The sequence below is a fragment of the Dermacentor albipictus genome, chromosome 10 (assembly GCF_038994185.2).
Source record: "Dermacentor albipictus isolate Rhodes 1998 colony chromosome 10, USDA_Dalb.pri_finalv2, whole genome shotgun sequence".
Lineage (NCBI taxonomy): Eukaryota > Metazoa > Arthropoda > Arachnida > Ixodida > Ixodidae > Dermacentor > Dermacentor albipictus.
The window spans coordinates 92,099,194-92,117,367 of NC_091830.1; the positions used below are offsets into that span (position 1 = coordinate 92,099,194).

Sequence of the window (18,174 nt, forward strand, 5' to 3'; positions counted from 1 at the left end):
GCGGCTGACGTGCACTATAGTCTTATTTTATAAGGACACAGAGGCTCCGCTGTCCAGGAGTCCTTTCATTTCAATGCCATCGACCTTGAGAGGGACGTGGAACAAGCAAATGGACACCACGTACAAAGTATCATACGTTTGAAGTTCATCGACACTGACTCGTTTCTGCGGCAAACAATTGACGTATAGTCAGATCCTTCAGTGTGGCATGTTGATTACGCTCCTCGACACTATCGGTAAGGGGATATGAATTTTCTTTCAGGTTATGTGCTGGGCTCGGTGGAGGAACCATTCGTTGATAAGCGGTGAACCCCTCTTTCACGTTCAGCTCACTTGAATCAGGAATATCTCTTGTTCTGCAGGCTTCTAATTTTGCGTTGATTCCGTTGTTGGTAACACGAATTGTATGCACTTCAGGAGGTCTTCAAATGTCACTGGTGCTTTTATCTGAACTTGGTCTCGTACAGGTATCCCTTGTGTATCCAGGTATCCCTTGTGTAATTAAAGCTGCAGCGACCAGCGATGTGAGCTTAGGTTCCGCTTCATACAACAAACGGCGTTTTTCCAGGAAGTACTCTAGTAAAGAACCGTATTCGTATGTAAAGCGTAGAGCCGCACCCCAATTTTGAACAGGGCTTTGACGGAAAGCCACCAAAAAACGTCTTTTTCAATTGTTCCAGCAGGTTGGTAGTTTATTGAAAACTACATCTCATACCACTTTCTAATGGTCGCGCGGAGGTAGCGACGCATATTCTGAATTTTCTCATCGTCAGAGAGCCACCCATTCCTCTCACGTGCATACTCTTAAAACCAAAGCCACTAGTTGGGACTCGTGGAGCGTTCCTCCAATATATCCGGTTCCACAATGTTCCATTCGAGGTTATGCAACCTGAGCAGAGTTGACATAAGTTCGCTCTGTTGCGTCATCTGTTGTTGCTGTTCCTCGATGACATTCAAAATAAGGCTCACCTCTGCGAATGTTTCCTCTTTAACGGCGCATCGGTGCGAAGGTTCCAGTATTAAGCCCACAAGCTCCTGCAGTTGCAGGTCCACTTTAACGGACCCCGTCTACAGAAGTTCTTCGCGACTCATAGAACTTTCTTCCTGCACCACTTCGACGAAGGTAACCGTTGTGCCTTGTGACATCACAGGCAAGGCCTTCCGTTGGCTCACCTTGGACTTAGTAACGGCTAAAGAATATGCCCGGTGGTGACTTTTGGGGAACGAAGAAAGTCACCCACATGTTCGCGTAGACGGCTGCGCCAAAGTTTAACATTCCTGAAGTGATTCACTCAGACGCGTATGTAAAGATACAGGTGTCGTCCCCCAGTTTAATCTCCTCCGCTCTAGTGTATGCGTCTTCCTCGTCTTCTTCGCCCTCTTCCTCATATTCTATGACACTCCTGGAGCAGACCACTTCAAATCTTAAACCTGAAGTTTAAGGCCGCGTTGAACCTGAAGGCCACGTTGAGTCTTATGCGGTGAAGGCATGCTCGGCCTTTTCTACTGAAGTCTCACGGTACGACAAAAACGATATTAATACCGTACCGTTCTCAAACCTTCTTCAAACTTTGTGAAAGGCCATGTATATAATTAACGCTTACCACATGACCGTCATTAAGACGCATTGCTCGCGTAATGCAACTACTTTCGCCTTTCAATTTCTCCATAATTCTTTCAGTCCAGAAAGCCAAATAACGTACAAGGTATCCCGCCTCACCTGGTCTTCCCAGCTCTCTAGTAAAGTTTTCCTCCATCAAATGTGGGCAAGATTCCTTCAAGGACTCACTCAACCAGCACCAAGCTATGGCATGCTTGACAACTTTCGCGTGCCGCGAGCGAAGATCAAGAATTCGTTTAGCAGACCGGAAAAATGCTCCCCAAACCTGATACTTAAGTCCGAAAACTGGATTACCCCATTCTCCGGTACTTAACGCGTGAAATGGAGCCCCGCCCCCTTCGGCCCGCGCTGTAGCTACTTGCGTCCACCAGTATAGGAAAATCATCTTCATACCTAAATGCTTGTTCTGCCATACCCTGGAAAACGTGCTCAAGCACGTTATCCACCTTACTAAAAAAAATGACAAAGATTCGGTGCCACTCATGAACCTATACACACTCCTGAGGCTTGCGTCGACAACGCTGCATTCAATACCAATAAAGATAAACAAGCAAATAATTGCTCAAAAAAGCACCCACTGAGAAACCGCAACTTTTCACAACCTTCTCTTCATCGTTGCCGCCCTTAGCAAAATCGCTTACGCACATCATCCAGTCGTCGTGCGGTAATGAGTAGAACAATTATTCAATGTAAGTGCTGACCACCCCCCCCCCTAGGTCGGGGCGTCTCCGTTTCTAGGAACTGCAGAAAATCTTCGAAGTTCTTAAACAAGAAAACGGTCCACCATATACTTCCGAAATGCCTCTCTGGAGTACTTTTCAGCCTACGTTCTTCCACGTCCCACAGAATGAGGCGGAGCTGGCGACACATCTTGCGCGTCTTGACATTGAAGAACATCCGAAGCGTAGAGCTGTCTGCCTTTACAGCAGTGCACAACTTATCAAGCTTTAAATTCTGCAAGAAGGTGATGGCCCTCCTCTTCACGTCAATGGGGTTTTCTGCCACTATCTTGAGGTTATTTTTCACAGCCAGCCTAGCTTTTTCCGAATAGGCACAAGGAACTTAAGGCACAAGTACAAAGTGCCCTTCCTTGTACGCCTCCACAGGCATCAGACCATTCGCGAGCAAGTAATGCACTATGCGGTGTATGTTAGCTTTCGGGCCTGTATGGCCTCTGCACGCAGTAACGACAGCTGCACACTGCTCCACGCATAATGCTCGCCTCCACGACCCTGTCAGCCATAAAACGAGCCACGACCGAACGCTCACAAGGCTTTAAAAAAGTATTGAAGCGGAGCTTTCGCCCTAATCCCAACGCTCTCACATGCGCGTCGTTTAAGTGAACGTCATGTGGGCTCGTGAGTTTTCCGGAAGTATGCCGTGCTGTTCCTTCGGAAGCGTTGTACGACAGCGTTCCACAGAAATTCCATGATGCGGGACATCCTGTTCCATTCCCCGTACAGGCGTGTCCCACGTCTGCCACTTCGCACATCACAGTACATTCAAAGGCGGTCATCATAGAGCCCGGCCAGCCCCCACTATTCCCTCCAACAAATCTTGCTAATACGCCTTGCATGAGAACGCGAAGGCTGTAGCTACCCAGAAAGCGCCTGGGCATCTGCCGGACTCAACCGCTGCCTCATATGCCAAGAAGCGCTCCTTTCACGGCCCACGTAAATGGTGAAGAGGGCTACCGCAAGCGCAGGGTTATTTGCGGTAAAGATTAAGGACGGAAAGAAGCCCCAAAACTAGCAATATTCTTCAAAACGACGGTACGTTGGGTACATCGACATTTCGTACTGAAACAACTCACAGCTTGAAACAGCGTGAACTACACATGAATGCTAGACGGATAAGCGCTTTCCTCCATCGAACACTTGCCGGTGTTTCATGGAGGAAAGATTTATTAGAGAATTAGGAAGAATAGGTGAAGCGGGAGTAGATCAACGAAAAGAAGACTACTGCAGGCATCTTCGTCGCCACGTGCTTCTATTGTGAAGTCTGCACCGCTGCTCTGGCCGCACACTGTGTTCATTATGCCCGTGGACCCGGCGACCAATTTGCGGCTCCTCAACAGGCAGGTCCTCTCTTCCTTACTCGAGAGAGTCGCACCAAATGAGATTAAAGACGTACGAATAAACTAGCGGAAAAATGTCCTGGCAGTTGATGTGTCACATCGCAGCGCCCTACAACACCTACGTAATGTAACTGATATCGACAATGTAAAGGTGGGATCAATGATCCCTACAGGCGGCGATGGTACTGCGCGCGTCATTTAGGACGTCGACGTTGCCATTCCTAATGACGACTCGCCAACACTGAGAAAGCCAACGGCAGAAGGCAATTTTATTACAAGGATTTCCATATTGGGAAACACACGCAGTGTGAAGATTTTGTTTGAAGGAGACAGCCTTCCTTCCCACGTCAAAGTAGGACATGTCCACCATGCAGTAGGACCATTCGTACCGAAGCCTTTCCAGTGTTTCAACTGTTGCAAGATGGCCAACGTGAAGTGTGTCTGCGTGAACAACGTCGTGTGCCCGTGGCGCTGTGAGTCCCATTCAGAAGATGCCTGCAGCGCACATGTTCTATTGTGCACTAATTGCAGTGGACCTCACAAGCCCTCATCAAAGGATTGCCCGCGGATGCGGAAGGAATTCACGATTCTAAAAGGAATGGTGCGGAACAATTCAACGCATCGAGAGGCTGCTAGCGCTGTTCGGCGACGTCGGCATAGACACGGAAAACGTTCCCGAAATTCCGCAACTGCAGATAGGTACATGACAGCTACCGTCAGAAGGACTGCCGCATCATCACACTGCGCCACCAAGACAGATACAAGGAAAGCAAAGAAAGCGGAGAGGCTCGCCCGTCCTGAAGAATGGCCTGAGCTACCGAGGGCACAACTCCCTGCTAAGTTACCTCAAAACGCACCGACTTCGACGGCTTCTGCAACTGTTGAAGCGACGCTGGCTAATGATCTCCAGGTCATCAACATTCTGCGGTCGCTCATGAGTGCCATTGGCGTTATACTTACCAACATGAAGTCTTCGTCTGCGCAAAGCGCACTACAGGTGCTGGACACCTTGAGTCCAGTGCTTGCAGCTCTTGGTTAAAATCATGGCTCTCCAGAAGCCGTCGTTTCGTGACGAAGTCCGAAACCCGTCGATATTTAAGTGGAACGCCAGAGGACTGAAGTCACGCATGTCGGACTTTCGACAGTTTGTGTTCACGAATAAGTTCCCAGTCATCGTCATCTGCGAGCCCGCATCAGATAACATCAGACTGTCCGGGTATGAGTGTTTCATGTCCGCCACCCACGGAGAATGCAGCAAGATCATCGTGTTCATGCGACGTGATCTTACATATGTCCATCACCCAGTGTCGCCTGACCAAGAAAACCAACACGTATGTCTGACAGTGAAGAAAGGCAAGCTCACTTTCACATGAATTGGAGCCTACATATCGCCCTCAAGTGGGTTGGAGTGCGAAAGATTACGGCGAATCACGACAGTGACTCCGCAGCCTTTGGTGATTACTGGAGATTTTAATGGCCACCACCATCTCTGGGGAAGTCCTAAAATAAACTCGAGAGGCAGAAGATTAGGCTCATTTGCCTCCGAACAAGAACTGTGCTTGTTAAATGATGGAAGCCCCACCTTTCTACGTGGAACTGTCTACTGTAGCTGCCTGGACCTGACCTTTGTTATACGCTCCTTCACTAGAAAGGTCAGGTGGTTTCCGGATATTGAAACGCGGGGAAGTGACCACCTACCCACTTATCTTAGGGTTGAAGGGTTGACGGACTCCAGGTTAGCCGCCGTCACACAATGTATCGACTGGCCAATGTTCAAGTCAATTATCGAAGACGGCTGTCGTGATGACTTGTCCTCTAGCCTAAAGTACATCATAAAAGGTGCCCTAGAGGCTGCGAAACATTCGCTTTTGAGAACGTATACAGGCACCGAATAGGACATTGAGCTAGAGAAGCTTCGTGCAATTCGTCGTCGTGCAGAGCGAAGAACCAGGCCCACGAAGTCTGTACATGACTTGAGGTTGGCCAGAACTCAATAGATAATTCAGCATTGCATGGACAAACTTGCATCGCAAACATGGAAATCATTCTGCGAATCCTTGGATCCACGAAAACCTTTGTCTCACATATGGAGAACTGTTCGTGGTCTCCGTGGAACCCCTCAGCAGCGCCCCCCTTTTAGGTCTTTGGCCCTCCACCAACAATGCAGCGAGATTGACGTAGCGGAAGCTTTCTGCAGGAGGATTGCTGGCGAAACTAGTTCCGCTGGAACATCAACGCTCCGCCACTCACCGATTTCACGCCACGCTCGCATGGATAGTCCTTTCTCCATAGACGATCTCGAAGCTGCACTGGCCTTGTGCAAGCGGTTATCTTCACCAGGAAAGATGGTATAACCTACTGTGCCCTGAGTAATCTTGGCGAAGAGGCTCGAAAAGTGCTCCTGCTCTTGTTCAACAGCTCCTGGTAGACAGGTACGGTTCCCCAGGAATGGAAGACCAGTCGTCTAATTCCACTGCTCAAGCCTGGCAAGTCACCTGTAGACATTGCATCATACCGACCAATTGCGCTTGCCAGTTGCATCGGAAAACTAATGGAGAGGATGGTTCTAGCACGGCTAGAATGGTACCTCGAGCATTACCAGATATATCCAGATGCAGCGGCCGGTTTCAGGCGTGGCCGTTCTTCCATAGACAATGTTATCGACTTGGTGACGTACGTCGAGCACCAGAAGTCCTGCAAAAGATTATCTGCTGCCCTGTTTCTGGATGTTAAAGGAGCGTACGATAGCGTAACGCACGAAGTGATTTTCAACGCGAGAGAGGCAGTAGGACTTGGCGGCAATGTCTATTTCTGGATAAGTAGCTATCTACATAAGAGATTCTTTTTCGTATTTACCGAGGATGGCCCGACCTCCCAGCATTACGGTAACCGTGGGGTGCCTCAGGGTGGAGTACTGAGCCCAACGCTCTTGAGTCTAACACTCATTGGCCTTGCTGACATCCTGCCATGCACTGTTAGGCTCTCCATCTATGCCGATGACATTTGCATTTGGACGTCGGCTGTGACGCGAATGCAGCTTCGCGCACGGCTTCAATGTCAGCCACTTTAACATCATGTGGGGCCTATGTACTGGTCTCCCAGTAGATAGGCCCCACACGGCATTCAGTGCGACTGTCTTCGCGCACAGTGCCTCTTTCCGGTCAGGCTACACACCTGCGGCAAGCCCTTCCATTCCTCCATGGTGTATGCGCCGTACTCAAGTGAACCTTGCAATCCCACGACTTGAGAAAAAGTTGGACTTGCCATCATCAGGTGCTTGCCATCATCAGCGCTCAAGCAACTTTACTTCTCTTGTGCGAGAAATACAGCGACTGCAAATACGTCTACACTGGTGGATCAACTAGATCAACAAGTTCCGGCGGCGCTGTAGTTATACCTGCAATGAGAATAACCAAGCGGTTCAAGACTTCCCATGTCACTACGTCTACAGCTGCAGAGCTCGCGGCTCTCAGCGACGCGCTTCAAGTGATAAATGCTGAAAGTCCTAGAAAATGGGCAGTCTTCTGCAATTCAAGGCCGGTCTTGGAATGTGTGCAGTCATTTCTCCGACATGGAACTCACGATCAGCTCACGTGTGAAATCTTGGAACTTGTCCATCACTTAAGAAAAAAAGGCCATGATATCTCTTTTTAGTGGGTACCAGGTCATTGCGGTATCATTGGAAATGATGACGCCGATAAGGCAGCTCAAACGTCAAACCAAGAAGACCACTGCGTCCCCATTCCTTTCTCAAGGACCGACGCTGCGAGACAACTGGGTGTTCTAGCACGCACGATCTCCTTAGGAGAGTGGAATACCGTACATACAAGGCGCACAAGACTGCTCAGACTAAACCCGTCACTTAACTAAGACCTCCAGCCGGTCTGCACTGGCGTGAAGCGTCTCTTCTGTGTCGGTGATGGCTTGGAGTGGCCTTCACGAATGCCTCCTCAGCACTAATTGGAATGGCTCATAGTCCTGCATGTCATATTTGCGAATGCGAGGTGAACATTGACCACTTATCGTGCGATTGTCCTCAATTTCAAGCATAAAGACAGTATTTGTCCAACACATTGAGGAAACTAGATGATCGTCCTCTGAGTGAACAGACAATATTAGAGCACCGTCCCGACCGATCATCGGCTCAGAAGGCAGTGAAGGCACTTTTGTGTTTTCTCAAAACTTCTGGTTCGCTCGAGCGACTTTACCTGAAGTGCTGTCCGTACACGTGACTACACCTTCTCTCTCTCTTCTTTCTCTTCCTCTTCTCCCATCCCCCAGTGTAGGGTAGCCAACGAGACTATTGACTGGTTAACATCCCTGCCTTCCTGTATTCTTCTCTCTCTCTCTTGAGTGAAAGAATTTCGGCGAAACGGAAACGAGAAAATAGTGGGAGAACGCGCGAGAGAGGTGTGAATGACGGTCATTGGGTAGGAGTTCCTTATAACATGACCTTTGGCACCGTTTGAAGAAAGTTGTAGCATGGTACGGTATTAATTTCGTTTGTTCAGCGAAGAACAAGTTGGGCAGAATTTGCGCTGCCATGGTTTTTATGGCAGAGTGTGCGCATTACGAACAGCGGGTGTGCAGCATCGAGTACCGGAAGAAGTGTGTTCAATGTAAGAAAGGAGTGGCGTATGAAAGCCCCGCTTAGTACGGTGCGTAGTACGTTGGGCAGATGCAAAGATGCTTCAACGAATGCTTTAGGGAACAAATGGCTTCCTTGAGGGTAGGCGGGAGAGATGTGTTTGACTTATGCAGCGAAACAGGTGCATGCGCAAAGATAGGTTACGTTGACAGCTTCCTGTATGGATTTGGTGATACGGTATTGTCATTTCATGCCAAGTGCGCCTCTACTGCATCATTTTCACTTGTTGTACCAGCGCTTGTCCGTGTATCTTTCATTTGGAGCTCGTACCGTTTCGCGCTCTCAATAGTTGCAGTTTACTTGTGGTCACAATTAAATCCTTCGAGATACAGACTAACCGTGTAGCAGCAGCAGCAGCAACGTGCATCGACGCCACACCTGAGATTGTTGGCAGAGAAGAGATTTACTGTAAACTAAGCATCCAATTCATGAAGCGAATTCCGGTGTTCAAGGCCCCTCATCCAAAATTCAGTAGACAATAAAGAGCTTATGCAGCTTTGAATTTTTTAATTTTTGTTACATATGTGCAAGAAATTCGCACTAATTATTCAGGTTCTTTTCATGCCGTGCCCAAGACATGGCACATGGCTGATGTGGCCGACTGCAAATGTGCAGCTCATAAGCCTAATCTACCCATGCTGGAACATGTTGACCGTTTTTGTAAATTTCATAAAGAACTCACATTCTGCACCACTAATCCTGCAGAAAATGTGTAGTTAGTGTTGCCGGTGCTGTAATTTCTCAGGAAAGTCGGTACGTTTGTTGTAAGCAGTGTCAGACATTTTTTGTATAGAGGAATGATTCGTACAGGAATCACAACAACAGAAATACATAAGAAGAAACTGCTAACGATACAGCAAAAATGCAATTTAATTTTCATGCTGAAAAAAGGAATCTAAGCGGCTGGAATATAGGTATGAGAACAATGGTAGACATTTAAGCTCTGCGTATTAGATTATTTCGCGAATGATGAAGAAGACACCCATTTCATCGAATTTGCCTTTGAAACCCATTCCGTGCCCTTAATTCACCAGAGGATAGGCTCGCTGCACTTCTGTGCTAAAAGCTGCAAGGAAATACCTTGAGAGGATCTCGCACATCGATACAATAATACTTTTGAGGAGTAGGTTATTCACAAGTTTGAACAAAACAGTTGCACAAAACGTACACGTAACTGACGCTATGACAGAATATGTATATTTACACTGTCAGTAGTGGAAGACCATAAAAACAGTGAATGACGTTGTATCACTGAGTAAACCTGGCCAGTAATTTACCAAATGTAGTAATGAGACAATATTTCTACATACCAAAATTTAATTGTTGGAGTCGTCGTGAAAAGAAACAGATCAGTAATAACAATAACAGCCAAACAACGGAACGCACAGACTCTGAGAGAAGAAGCACTTGTCTGTCTCAGTTATCACGTCTCGTTGTTTCCCTGTTATTCGTTTTTCTTTCCAGACATGTACCAACCGGCCCAACTTAGAAGTTTATCAAGAATACACAGACAGAATATTAGAAAGAAAACAGAAGGTTACGTGAAACATAGTTTATTGCTAATAAAAACACTTTCTGCATAAGAAGTTGGCCATATGGGCCAAATGAAATTGATTTCTTCAAGTGCTTATTTTTTCGTGTCTGAGCTTCTCTCTTGCTTCTCGTTGCAATGAACATTTGCTGTGGTCTAGCCATGTACCGCTTTCAATACTTTACCGATCATCTTTAAGGTACACACGCTCATTTACACATGCCTATGTAATTATTATTTTTTGCAAGGCATGTGATCTCTCAGCAGCAGCAGTAATGATACCGCCTAAATATATGAAATGTCAAGGAGAAATTACACACATCATGGCATAATTTATTGGTGTTAGGTTTTTACGGGTACGCGGCTGATCTTCACACATATATTCTCATTGTGAAGTGATCCCCTTTCCAAGGGAATAAATACATAGGGAAAAGCGTCTTCGTGTAAGTGATGTTATTTATCCTCGTTTATTTCTCACCTGTATGAAGTGTCGTAGATTCTGATACGAAGTCCCAATAGCATAATGTGACAGCGCGACGGGTAATCTCGTCTAAAACAAAAGAAACAGATTATACAACCAATTGCAACCTCCCTTTCGCAGATGTCATACTTCATGTCAGCAAAAATTTATCTCGCTCCTGGGATCACATATTAAATGGAATTCTGTTGTCTCACATATTTAATAATATTATAATATTAATATAGCATTATTAAAAATAATAATATTTAATAACGTGCAGTGCAAGAGAGACAAAGGCAACTATCAACAAAACAGGGGCTGCAACATAGCAAAATACAATAGATATCTAATTTGACATGAACAAGCGAAAAGGTTTTATCTTAAAAAAAGAACTTTCTTATTCTGTTGGGATATACATGCTGGTCTATATGGCCGAAATATGCGTCTTCATAACGGCACCTCTGCACCTTTAAATCTAAACACCATGGATCATATACATAGAGAAATAGAATTTATGAACACATGTTCTTGTGCTGATTATTTTAAGGTGACAGTTGCCCAAGCGTAAATGATATTATTGTATTGTTTTGGTAAAAATTCAATTGATTGTGTAGACAATTTCCGCTATATTCTTAAAACAGTTGCACCCTTTGGGTGTATGTTTGCCTCACAACAATAGTCGTCATCTGTATTGCGTGTCCTTTCTTGAAAACGCTGCGCGCGCTACTTTCCTGTCGACAATGTTCTGTCATGCTGATAGCGCGCATGCAGTACGTACCTTTTACGTACCGGGCTCGCAACGTTAAAGAAAGGAAATGCAAGCATGACAGATGATGATTATCGTTGGGAGGCCTGTATGCACGCCAAAGGATGCAACTCTTTTAACAGTGTAGGGTGGCAACCATTCGTATATAGGTAGCTTTTGGTATAAGTTACTGAGTTTTCTTTCGCCGCTGGCGTCGGTGATGTAGGCTGCCAGCAGGCCCGATCGTTGCTCAGCTGATGCTTATATTGTCTGGCGCACTCGTCGATTATAAGAGGTGCAATTTCCTACTTTGTATTTATTTTTCTTCTAAACCCTGTACGCGCCTCCTTGCAGATAGACATGGTTCAAGAAAGCGATTGAGAGGTGTACAGAAAATGATATCAAGGTGGAGAAAGCACAAGTGCTTAATATTAACCCTAACGGAGTGCCAAGCTATTAACGCCACATTTGCTAACGCAGTGCTTCCTAAATATGCACTTTTCCATCATGTCGTCATAGGGTGAATAAGTGGAAAGAATTAACGTAGAACTCGTGTTACAATAATTGTCGATGACCATGCGAATATCAGACATAGAAGGTAGTGAAAAGCCAATATGTCTGAAGTCACGTTTATTTAACACGTGCAGTGGTAATTTTGAGACTTCGTTGCTTAGGCTATATACCTAATACTCCGGTATCATCCCATTTTGCTCTGGCACTCACTTGCCAAGGTCGCCCATGATTATGGAGACTGACCACATCTGCATGACACCGACAAAGTAACAATGGCAAGAAGAAGAATATTGTCGACAGAGTGACAAAGACGTGTAACGACGACGCAATGACGACAATGTGATGTCGATTATTAAAGTATGACGATGGTATAGCGACAACAGGTGGACGAAGACATGTAAACAATTAGAAGTCTGCGGTCTCACAACGCCATGACGAGGAGGGTATGATGACAACCGAATGAACACTCGGGAATGAGGACGATGGCACGACCAAGTTGGCATGACGACGAAGATATAAGAACTGATTTATGATATCGTCTTTGTGACAACGATGCAACCACGACGATGACATGGCAGCGATGGCCTAATCACGCCTTAAATAAGACAGCATGACGAAGTAGAAATGACGTTAATGGATCGACGATGCATGAATGATGACGGCTGCACGACGACAGTTGGGTGTCGAAGTTACAACGATAACAATGGAAAGATGGCGACGGCGTTCCGACGACGGTATGAGAACGAATGCCTGACGACGATTCTTTTACAACGATGCAGTGGCGACGATGACACGGTAACAGCGCGAGAGCAATATAGTGTGTGATGACAATGGTATCACCATGAGTGTATCACGAAAGCTGTACAGCGACGATGGCGTAAAGCCGACAGCATGATACGAGTCCGGTAACGAAGCTGGAGTGACGATGATGGCACAACCACGACGGCATTACGACAATGGTCTGATAATGAATCTATGATAGTGACAGTTTGGCAGTGACGTCACGACAAGGGCGACATAATCCCCATTGAATGACAACCGTATGATTGCAATACAATGAAGGAACGTTGACGAGAATGGAATAACGAAGGCAGTATGCCGACGACGTCATGACGAGCATGGGACGACGCTACTGAAGCGATAATGATAAAATGACAGCCTCACGATGAAGGAATGACGACAGTGGCGTAACCACGATAATGGCGTGACGAAATAAGGATGACGAAGCTGAACTGAAGACGATGCATCCAGCACGACGGCATCACAACAGCGAATACACACTTAGTTGCCTAAGCTATTAGACAAATTGGACAACTGGGTGGGAGTAGAAGGCGTGGCGGCGACAGCGTGATGAGTGGCAGATCGCGAAGCTGTGATGACAGCGAGTGAACGAAAAGGCTGGCATTAAGACGGCGGTGGGAAAACGAATGCATGACGCATATATGACGATGATGGCGGAACGACGAAGGCATGAAGCTTGTTGAATGACAAAGCGGGAATGACGGCCATGCAACCACCACGATGGCATCAGGGCCACGAGTCCGTACCTAGCGACCCATACTATTAGACAACTACTATATACGCAAAGGAAGGGGGCGTGACGACGACGGCATGATGGTTAAGATCAAGAAGCTGGAATGACGACAATGGGGCAACCATGACGTCATCATGGCCTGAAGCACATACCTTGTGGCCCAGGCAAGCAGACGAACGCAGCTAGGTCTACGTGAGAGGCTGGACAGATATGTAAATGGATAGATAGTCTCTAAACGGCTAACGTAGGCAAATAATGCCACTGACATTAAACAGCAACGCCAGCATGTTTGACGGCATCGGTGTGTGCTAGGTTGCAAATAAGTATAGATGTTGAATAGCCTTTGCATGAGAACATTTGTAAAACAATAAATTTGGCGTATCAACATCACCACTAAACTTGCTCTAAACTTTTTATTATAGCATGAAGTATCTCTGAACGGTATGAAAGATGGAATGCGTCGTAGTCTGAACAATAGAATGTTGAGATTATAAAGGACGCATAATATTGTGCTTCTCGCTTTAATTAATAACAATTTAGTGAAGAATCCTGACGGCACTTGCTTAGTTGGGGAAATACTGGCGTAACGTAACGGGTACCTATGAAATTTGTTGTTTTCTAGGAAACTGAAGGTTCTGTTATCGCGCGACGCAGGTTTCACCAACGCCACCTTCATGCATCCTAATGCTTAATATAAATGAGTTCTGTGTTTGATTAAACAGTTCATTTCAAAGTGCAATGGCTCGCTATATAGAGGACCGTTGAGAAAGATTTCTATCATGAAACAACACAGTTTTTAGATATTGTTCAACAAAGCGTACCATAACATCTAAGAATAACACCGCTCGATCAACACCTGACTTTCCGCCTCTACTTATCGAGCCTTCCGTAGGCACAATTTTGCATTCCTGGAACCTGTTACAGAATGTTACAAATATGACGAAGCTCATTTGATCACACAGACAACAAATTCCACCTTAAGAATATTCAAAAGTAGTTTACAATTTTCTGAAAGCTTTCAAAATCTGTGCATACATCTACATGCTAGCCCCAATCGTTGGCCGTAAAACTTATCAACTGTTTCAAATTGTTAATTTGGTCTCACAATGCAGTATTCCAATGCGCGCTGGAAGGGAAATTGCATGACATTATATATGGAGAGTTATTCAAGTGTTTACCTGATACCTTTTCAATAAATACGCGGCATGCAGATCTAAAAAAATATGCACCTGTTGTTACATCGCATGTCTTGTGTGAGCTGAAAAAGCCATTGCTCGAGGCCGGGCTTGACAAAAGAAGCCAAACCTATCATTGAAGCAAGTATCTTGTAGGCCGAGCGCTTTAGCAATCGCAGTTGAACGCGAGTGGCTGAAAGGGCGCCAGTGATGCTAGACGCCCCTACAACCGCTTTGAGAATACGCCGCGCCCTCCTAACGCGTTTTACGGCAACCTAACCTAACGCTATCCTAAACTAACGTGGCCCAGACGCAAAGACAATAATCCGCACGGCGTAACCGCTGTGAGAATACGCCGCGGCACCGTAATTCATTTTACCCTAACATAACCTAACCTCAGCTAACCTAAATCTGGGCTAACCCAACGTAACGTGGACGAGACACAAAATCAATAATCCTCAAGGCGTGACATAACGCAATCACGTTCAATCATGGTTGCTAAGGCGCTGTGTACTTCTTTCACTGAAACGGGACCGCTCAAAAATGCTCCCGAGGAGTCCAGGTGAGCAGGCCCGACCAATAGTACGCCCTCTATCGCTCCCTCGGGGAAATGAATGTTGTTGTTTTCAATTTTTTTGAAGGTAGAGTACCGTAAGGCGGGACAAAGTTATAACCTGGCATGATTGCCTCCGCACCAGCGCCGCACGCGCGGCAGTCTATCTGACCGACCTTCACACATAGCGATCACCAAATGGGGAGTCAGTGCCCGCTGCTTAACCTGTTTCACCGTGCCGGAACCCAGAGTGCGAGCGTAAACAAACTCGAACCCCCCTCCACTATGCCGGCACGCCTAAGGAGTCACGCACGCAACACGCCCAAGGAAACTTCTCCACCGTAGTGCCTAGGGAGAGACACATATTAACGCGATAGCGTTAAGGAGCTCGTGTCGCAGAAAAGCCGGTGTCGTCGGCGTCGGTGTCGGCGTTTGCGGCGTTGACCGTGAGCGATAAATCAAGGCAGGCGCTTCATAAATAAAAAGCAACTTCCAAGATTGGCCCGGTGGGAATCGAACCAGGGTCTCCGGAGTGTGAGACGGAGACGCTACCACTCAGCCACGAGTTCGATGCTTCCAAGCGGTGTAAACGCGCCTCTAGTGATTGCGGTGTTGCCTTCGAAACGAGCCGTGGCAAGTTATACTGCGGTGTATATCGGTAATTATGAACATGTAACGTACAGAAGTCACAATTACACGAGTAGCGAAGTGCGTTTCCGCTGCATTTCTTCTGCGCTTTCCGCACACGCAGAGCCATCCTGCGGCAAACACAGAAGACCCCCTCCTCTCAATGTAAGGCGCTGCCCCGACAGGAGGCGCGCCGCGCGCGCATTGGGACCGCTGCCAGGCGCGTCGCGGGACTCCCTCTCCCCAGACGACGCTTCGCCGTGCTCCCGGTTTAGATTACTATCTATCTCTCTGCCCGTGCCGATCACGACGTTTGGCTGGCGTAGATCGTTTCCCCTCCGAGACACCGAGTTCTTTGGTTCGTTCCGTTCGCTCAGGCGCACGTTTCGTTGCCGCGCCGAACGCTGCGTTGCTCGACGCTCACCGCGTGATAGGTGGGCGCTAAGTCCGATGCGGGGCGCATCGTAAGTGATCGCTGTGCCGTAGCGCATTGTCTTATACCCTTTGGCGGGTCGACGGGAACGCTGCCGCGTCCAACTCTTGAAGGCGAAGCTTAAGCGTCCTCCAATTTTTCAAGGAGCAAAGGCCCCCACATTTTAACGCGATAGCGTTAAGGAGCTCGTGTCGCAGAAAAGCCGGTGTCGTCGGCGTCGGTGTCGGTGTCGGCGTCGGGTGTCGGCGTCGGTGTCGGCGTCAGCGTTTTGCGGCGTTGACCGTGAGCGATAAATCACGGCAGGCACTCCATAAATAAAAAGGAACTTCAAAGATGGGCTGGGTGGGAATCGAACCAGGGTCTCCGGAGTGTGAGGCGGAGACGCTACCACTCAGCCACGATTTCGATGCTTCCAAAAGGTACAAACGCGCCTCTAGTGAATGCGGTGTTGCCTTCGAAACGAGCCGTGGAAAGTTATACTGTGGTGTATATCGGTAATTATGAACATGTAACTTACAGAAGTCGCAATTACACGAGTAGCGATGTGCGTTTCGCTGCATTTCTTCTGCGCTTTTCTCTCTCATCGTTGCTCTTACTCGCGCATGCGCAGAAACGTAGAGCGCCGCGAGAAAGACTACGCCCAGCTGTACCTACTAGCATCCCTGGGGGGGGGGGCGAAGCGTATAACACGCCCTCTCTCCCTCCCCTGTCCCGGAGCCTACCGCACTACAGAAGACAGCGCGCTTCCTCCCCACTTTCCTCTGCTGCGTGCGGGAGATCGAGTCGGGATCGCCAGCTCTCCATCCCACGTACAGCGTACATCGCCCGGCGGCGATTTTATCACGCTTGGACTTCATACAGGCCCTCACAGCGAATGTGATGGCGACACCGACGGTGACGGCAATGGCAGAAATGCGCCCTGAGTGGCCATACTATTTATATAGCAATAAAAAAAAAGTTTACTGCAGAACGCAACAGGAGTACCTTGTTCAGCTCCTCAGGACTGCTGAATAGCGTAATCGATAATAACATGCTGCAGGGTTGCCCTTGGAAGATGCTACAAACGAGCTGCGTCAGCTTCCTCGGAGCTTTGGGGAGATAGAAATAACCGCTGTCACCCAAAGGATCCAGAAGAAGCTGCATAGAAAGACGTGGGTTCATCAGGTTACACATCAGGAATGGCAGATTGTGCCAAGTACTCACGCGGAACCAGCGAAGGCATGCTTTACAAAACTATTAGTCACTTGAAATATCATGCTGTTCGGTGGTTTTAGTGACGAAAAGGGCAGATATGGCTAAAGAACGCTACGCAATTCCACAAGAAAAACCACATAGCATAAACACTATGATGCTTTAAATGTATGCACGTTTGCAATACAAAAGAGCATCATTGTAAAAATAGTCATCAATATATCTTACATTTATTATTACTGTGTAATAAAACAGCGAATAGGGCTAAACGCTTCGTTTCCTGAAAAAAAAACTTACTGAAAAAAGAAATGCTCAGCTATGGTGCATTGCAAACCATGGAGAGACATTTCCAACCGTGTACTAACGCTTGCATGTAACACGAATAAATATGCTGTTAGTGCAGTGATAAGAAAAGCCAAAGCGTTATGCCTGTGGAACAGCTGAAAAAAAGTCGCAGTTCTACCATGGCAGCTATGGAATCTCTTCTATATTCCCTTTATGCACGAAATATGTTGAACTGTCAATAGCCGTGCCAAATCATTCGTAATAATTTTATTCCAAGAGGTTGGGCACTCCACTAAATCAGAGTGAATATGGGGGGGGGGAGGCAACGAATAATCAACGTTCGTGCATATGCTATACACGAACGTTTATGTTTGCCAACCCTTATGTTTACAGACAACAGAATATTCGCTTGGTCAGACATCACCTCTAAGTCATAAAACGTATTATCTATTCAAAGCACACGTGTAAGCTAATCATTGGCTGCATGCATTACATCAAGTAGAAATTGTCATTGCTGACGCACCGCGGCGAGACGCGCATAGCGTGAATGATGGTAGTGTTTGGAACGTGTTTATAGTGTTTAGCAATACTCAGAACACTGAGGTTAAATGGAGATGGATTTAGTATAATAAGGGCGAAATTTATATTAATCTGAATATCTGTAAAACGTCGGGTCGGTCTATTTAGTACTGCATAACTCGGATTTTTAGCGCAGAACTTCCGTTGTATATTGGGATGTTTGTTTTTTTTACGTGTCAGCCGTAGACGCAACTACCTATGA

The 18,174-nt window shown here is 46.8% G+C and overlaps 1 protein-coding gene across 3 annotated transcripts in view; it reads right to left on the reverse strand.

Annotated features, from left to right (window-relative positions):
• The window catches only part of LOC135918124 (lipase member N-like), a 76,388-nt gene that overhangs the window by 14,367 nt on the left and 43,847 nt on the right, over window positions 1-18,174 (reverse strand). For 2 of the 3 annotated variants that reach the window (XM_065451784.1, XM_065451783.1), the window contains exons 6-7: window positions 16,902-17,054; window positions 10,356-10,427 (exon numbers count right to left, since the gene is read on the reverse strand). In XM_065451784.1, the coding sequence (XP_065307856.1) occupies window positions 10,356-10,427; window positions 16,902-17,054 (225 nt within the window). The remainder of the gene's footprint in view (window positions 1-10,355; window positions 10,428-16,901; window positions 17,055-18,174) is intronic. The other variant, XM_065451785.1, reaches the window with a different exon arrangement.